Source organism: Vicia villosa, linkage group LG4 (assembly GCF_029867415.1).
Source record: "Vicia villosa cultivar HV-30 ecotype Madison, WI linkage group LG4, Vvil1.0, whole genome shotgun sequence".
In the NCBI taxonomy this organism is placed as follows: domain Eukaryota; kingdom Viridiplantae; phylum Streptophyta; class Magnoliopsida; order Fabales; family Fabaceae; genus Vicia; species Vicia villosa.
Genome location: NC_081183.1, coordinates 158227600 through 158233892, shown reverse-complemented (window position 1 = coordinate 158233892; position 6293 = coordinate 158227600). Strand labels below are relative to the sequence as shown.

Below are 6293 nucleotides of genomic sequence, written 5' to 3'. Positions count from 1 at the left end.
TAAGAATTCCTATCTAATTTTGTTTCTCTAGAAAATAACAAATCCTTAACAAAATGATAAAAAAAAAAAACTTAAAGTTAGTTTATTCTTGGAGATATTTTTATATAAAAAAAGGGTATAATAAGATATCATAGAAAAGAGAATCGTTTTTAACTTCATTTCATTTTTATTAAAATAAGTTTTTATAATCATAAGAAATATAGGTAAATTTATAATCATTTTTTAAGTTGTTTTAGAAAAAACAATATTAGTACAATATTATTTTATACTAAAAAAAATTCTATTTAATCTTTATTATAAAATTAAAACTATTTTTTTAAATGCATTAAATAATTAATATATAAATCAGATATATTAATTATTTAATATATTTAAAAATAATTTATTTATAATAAAAATATGAGACAGTGCTGTTTTAAAAATATGAGCAAAATATATCAAAGTATCACCAAAGTATCACTGTACATTTACATTTTAACAAATGTTTAAATATTATTAGGATAAAGCTAACATGTGCTCCAAGGACACATGTTAAGAAACTTAAATATAAAAATATTGTATTAGAAAACGTAATAAACACATTAATTATTAACTTTTAATGAAAGTAATATATTATTTTTGAGAAAAAAATTGCACATTTAGCTTTTTAACATGTGCCCTTAGCATTATCCTTATTATTATTATTCTATTATATCCAAATTGTATAGTAGTCTTTCAATCTCATATTAGATGTCCTCTTTGAGATTTTCATATTTTTTAAGAAAATGATTAATTGTGATGATTTTAATGATAAACTGAATTTTATTTTTACTAAAACAACTTTATTAATAATAGATAATTGAAGTAGTTATTTAAATTAAAATATATTATATATGTTCTTAATTATAAGATTCTCTTGAGTTTTTTTTTTCTCGTCCCTTTTTTATAAGACGCTCTTCAACTTTTAAAGTGCATTAATTATTTTTCCCTAACACATCCATAATTATATCATTTTTTTACAATCAATAATACATATACATGTATGAAAATCAATTAACTCTCTCTCCCTAAAGATAAATTTATAAAATTGTACAAATAACATAATTTTATCTGCATCTTATAGTAGTATTTAGGAACGGAGGTAGTAATAAATTAGTAGAAAAGTAATAATAAATATTACATTAATATTCTAAAGAAACATAACACCTATAAGTAGTGTTTTAAAATCGGACCGGTCATCAAACCGATGAGAATATTAGGTCATTGGTTCATTGGTTGAACCACTGAGTCATTGGCCGAACCGCATGACAAAATTGGATTAAACCGGATAACTCGGTTGAATAAACCGATCTCTATTGCAATACTTTATACTATTTATTAAATTGGTCGAACAGGATGACTTAGTATCTAAAAAGTGTCACAACACCTACAAAATTTTAAAAATTTAAAATATCATAATTTTACATATTTATTCTTTACCTTCAAATTCTAAATATAATCCTCACTCATAACAAATTGATACAAAATATAATTTAAATAAATTTTAAATCAGGTCTAATTGCAAATCGGAGAAAATTTGTTCCAAATAAGGTTTGAATAAAATTTAATTATATTTTAATTATAAATTTTTTTAAAAAATCATGAAAACGACGTCGTTTTGTGTGAAAAAAACCATGCATTTGAACCACCGATTTTCTAAAATCATCGGTTCACCGGTTTTTTCCAATTTTGACCGAGTTTGACCGGTTTTCACCTATTCAATAGCATACCTGATCCAACAATCAGACCAGACCAATGACCCCTCCAGTTTCCAGTCTAACAAACCGGTTCAGTCCAATTTTTATAACACTGCCTATAGGTACCGAGGAATAGAGTATTTTTTTAATAGACATATTTAGGGTCCGTTTGTTTTGACTTTTTAAAAAAATGATTTTTATAGTGTTACATAATTTTGTGAAAATTTTTTTAACAAAGAAACTTTTTATAAAAGCTTCAAATGAAAGTTTTGTGTAAATAGTTATTCTTAAAATGTGATTTTAGGTATTTCATCTATTTATAAGAAAAATATTGGATATCAAAATTTCAAAAAATCACTTAATTTTGAAGCTATTTCAAATAGATTTTCATGAAATTCATTTTTAAAATACAACTTTTCGAAAAAAAATTGCAATTTTAACTAAGTTTTGATCTTCAATAATGTATGTTTATGTTATAGGATGTCAAAATTAATGTTTTATTTTAGAAAATACTAATATAAAAAAAACTTGTAATATTTTAAAAATAAAAAATCTATTTTCAAAAATAAAAAAAAAATTATTTTTTTAATTGAGACAAACAGACCCTTACTTCAATGACAATGAACATTAAATGTAATAATGAAATTGATTTTAAAAAGTGTCAAGGTTTAATACAGAATTTAATTACGAAGTATTACTCCGTGAAATGGAGGGAGAATATTTTGTAAATGAATAATTATAGGACATTTGGCAAGTTAGTTAGAATACCAATAAAATAAACATCAAGCTTCATAAAGCTGCAATAATTTCTCACCTGAGAGACCAAAAGCTGCTTAAGCCAGCTCCTATTAATCATAGCAATAATTTATTGATGAACTAAAAAGAAAAATAAACCAAGAGATTTGTATTGAGAATAAAAAAACAAATATATGCAATCCAAAAAAGAAAAAAAAAACAAATATTAACTTGAGAAAAGAATTAAAATAATATAATTAGTATTTACAGAAAACAATATAAAATAGTGCTAGTACTATTTTATTTTATTTTTTCTAATAAAGAACAAACACACACCTATTTAAAAAAAAAAGAAAAAAAAGCAAAAATGAATAAAGAGAAAGAGAGAGAATAAATAAAAAAACCATTCAACGCAAAATGCAATGATGACAGTCAATGTCAAAGTGTCAAGTCCAGACAGAATTTCTTTCACACTTTTTTTCACTTATCCATTATTATATTTTATTTATTTTTCACTTTCAAATTTTCTCATTTTCCCAAAATAAAATATACTTTATTACTACTAATATTTAATTATTTACGATTAAATATCCTCATTAAGCATTAAAAAAAAAGACAAAGTAGTTTGTGTCTGGTTTTTAACTATAACTACATAACACAACCAGCTTTCACTTGTTTTGTCAGAACAAGAAGATATTAACCAAACAATGTGCGAGTTTCAGACACACACATTGTTTCATCAATGACTAATTATTCATTCATACTTTGGTGGAGTAGTTTTTCACTTCACTCTTAATAGGTTTGTTTATTTTCTGCTTTTTTCATTTAATTTTGAGTTGATTTTTGTTCTTGTTTTATGTGTTTTTCTAATCTGATCTATTACCTTTGATGTTGTTTTGTTCTTCCTTTTAGATTTTGATAATTTTTTCTATTAGTAGTTTCATGTCACAGAAATTGAGCTCAGATATGAGTTAGATCTTGAAATATTAATAGATTTTATTTTCACTTTTAGCTTTGAGGTTGAACTTCTCATGTTGCTAATTAGATTTAGGGTTGAAGTGATTCCATTGCTTTTACTTTAATTTGTTCAAGAAGAAACAAATTTTGGTTAATTTGTGCAAATAATTTTATTTATTTTTCTATGTATCTATCTGCAGGTTGGAAATAGATATTGAGTGGTTACTGGATTCATTCATAAAATGAAATCTGGATTTAAAAATGGATGGCCTTCGATCGTTCGGTTTCGACTCAAACACAAATCAGTTACACCCTTTTGCATATTCTCTAAATTGAAGTCAGATGGGAACAAACCTGGGAACACTCCTGTTTATCTTAATGTGTATGATTTGACCACTGTTAATGGCTATATGTATTGGGCTGGAGTTGGTATTTTCCACACTGGACTTGAAGGTTAGTTCACTTCATAATTAAGTGCTTATAGAAAAAGTGCTTATATGCATATGCATGTGTATATTACTTATATCTGTGACTATGGCGAAAAGTTATTATTTTTGACTCTGAGTATTTTCTAAGATGAAGTTTTTATGTACTTGTAGTTTATGGAGTGGAATATGCGTTTGGAGCTCATGACTATCCAACAAGTGGTGTGTTTGAGGTTGAACCTAGGCAGTGTCCTGGATTTAAGTTTAGGAAGTCGATTTTCGTGGGGACTACTAGCTTAGATCCGTTCCAGATTCGAGAGTTCATGGAGAACATGTCTGCAAAATACAATGGTGATAGTTATCACTTGATTGTCAAGAACTGTAATCATTTCTGTGAAGATATTAGTTACAAGCTAACCGGGAATTCTATACCGAAATGGGTCAATCGTCTTGCAAGAATAGGTACATTCTTCTGACTTCTGTTGTTGAAGAATAAGTGATTATGCTGCGCGTATATATGAATTTGCTTACTGATGTATCGTTTCTTGTTTCCGTTGTAGGTTCCCTTTGCAATTGCATACTTCCTGAAGCACTTAAAACTTCTACGGTTCAGCATGATTCGAACTTTCAAGAGAGTGAGAGTGAAAAAAAGAGACTACGAACGGCCTTCAGTTGCTTGTCATCGATCTCGATGCCACAAATGGAAGTACCAATGTGTTCGTTGTTTCTGCATTCTCACTATAAAGGTTGCTTACCGCCGTGGCAGTTAAAGAAATCTAAAAAAGACTCACTAAAGCAAAAATGAAAAGAAGGAATTATTGTTTTCGGTCATTCAATCTCCTCTGTAAGAGCAAAATTTTCTGTCAATAGTTATTTTGATTCTCCAAGATGTTTCAATTTTTTGTCCTTTTTATTGTCTAGCTTTTTTCCTTGTAATCTTTGTCTGATTCTGAATTTCTGTAACATATATTGCTGTGGATGTTGCTTTTAAACAAAGACATCCCTTATGGATATATCATTGTTTACGCATGCGTGTGTGAGAATCGCTAGTTTAGGTCTAAATGACTAAGTAGTTTGCGGTGCTGTGCAGCGACTGCATATGATCGAAACTTGGTCAAGCATATACATATTTCACACCAAACAAATTGCAAGTAGGCCCTGAATTGTGTGTGGCAGGAACATTTCCTAGTCAATTAGATAGGCACCACTGACCAACACTAATAATGTCATTATTGTACAGATCATTTATGAACAACATTAGTTAACACATATGACAGCTCTTACACTTCCAAACCTATTTGGATTCAAATTTTTGACGGGGAAATGAGGCGGCTGCATACCAAACAAGAAAAATGAACCAACTTCTGCAGCAATAATTGTTAGTATTGGGGGCCAAGGTGAGGCCTAATCCTAAAAACAGAATAAATTCCAAAGCTGATTTCCAACAAAAGGTATAAAGTTTCATGACTGAAAGAAATTGAACATTTTCTTCACTGGTTAATACAGACATTGCTGGTTAATCAAAATGAAAGTTTTTTTTATCTTAAATATTGATTACTCTGATATTTCCGGTGTTTGATCAAATGATGCTAACATGGGAACAAGGATGCTAGTGCTACATGTTTTATAGTATTCGTTTGACTGGAAAATTTGGACTGAGAATTTTTTCATTTGCTTGGGTCAATAATTAGATGGTTGAAAGTGATGTGCAACTCGTTTGCATTAGACCCACAAAATTAGACCTTGAAAATTAGTTGACTATGATTTTCAACCAGCATGTCATTTCAAAGGTCATTAGTCTTTTGTCAGCAATATCAGCACTTAAAGACAAAGTCTTAACGTTTTTGAATATTAACTATTGTGAATTTGTTAAAAGCTTCTTACACAATATGAAATTTGATGTGTAAGACAAAGTGTATGTTTGGATTGGCTTCTACAAGCCCCAAAAGCACTTCTAGCCCACTTCAACTTGAAAACTGATTATTTTTTTTGTTTGGATACTTTTTCAAAATCAATTCTCCTCCTCCAAAAGCAATTCTACTAGAAGCTACAATTCCTAACTTTTGAGTTTAGTAGAATCAATTCTACCTTTATTATATATTCTTTATTACAACTCTTTTAAATTTTCCTTCTTTACCCTCTTTAATTTTCATCAATTACTTCTTTTCTTTTCAATTTGTATTAGAATCTATTACCATTTTAGTAATTATACAATTCAAAATCAATTTTGCTAAAACTATCCAAACAACATTAATTGATAACAATCACTTCTATATCATTGTATCCAAACTGTGAGATATTGGATCGAACTCTAGTATGGCCGAAGGGTAGCTTCTTGGTTCGACAGGGTTAAGCATGATGTCGAAGGTTGTTCACATGCTTGTGTCGAAGATGCTAGGGTTGTTAGCATGTTAAATTAGGTTTTAGTGTTTAAACCCTAATTTGTTAAGTTAGCTTGTTT

At 28.2% G+C, this 6293-nt stretch overlaps 1 protein-coding gene across 1 annotated transcript; it reads left to right on the top strand.

Moving 5' to 3' along the window:
• Nucleotides 1-3093: 3093 nt before the first annotated feature.
• Nucleotides 3094-4845, top strand: LOC131600087 (deSI-like protein At4g17486). The gene is made up of 4 exons (XM_058872316.1): nucleotides 3094-3249; nucleotides 3608-3860; nucleotides 4007-4294; nucleotides 4393-4845. The coding sequence occupies exons 2-4, from the start codon at nucleotides 3650-3652 to the stop codon at nucleotides 4635-4637; spliced, it is 744 nt and encodes a 247-aa protein (XP_058728299.1). The 5' UTR covers nucleotides 3094-3249; nucleotides 3608-3649; the 3' UTR covers nucleotides 4638-4845.
• The last annotated feature ends 1448 nt before the right edge of the window (nucleotides 4846-6293 follow it).

What these genes read in the sequence shown, in the direction of transcription:
- LOC131600087 (XM_058872316.1), top strand. Translation starts at nt 3,650, where the DNA reads ATGAAATCTGGATTTAAAAATGGATGGCCTTCGATCGTTCGGTTTCGA. An exon ending in TTTCCACACTGGACTTGAAG is followed by an intron (nt 3,861 to 4,006) that starts GTTAGTTCACTT and finishes ATGTACTTGTAG; the next exon opens with TTTATGGAGTGGAATATGCG. An exon ending in CAATCGTCTTGCAAGAATAG is followed by an intron (nt 4,295 to 4,392) that starts GTACATTCTTCT and finishes TTTCCGTTGTAG; the next exon opens with GTTCCCTTTGCAATTGCATA.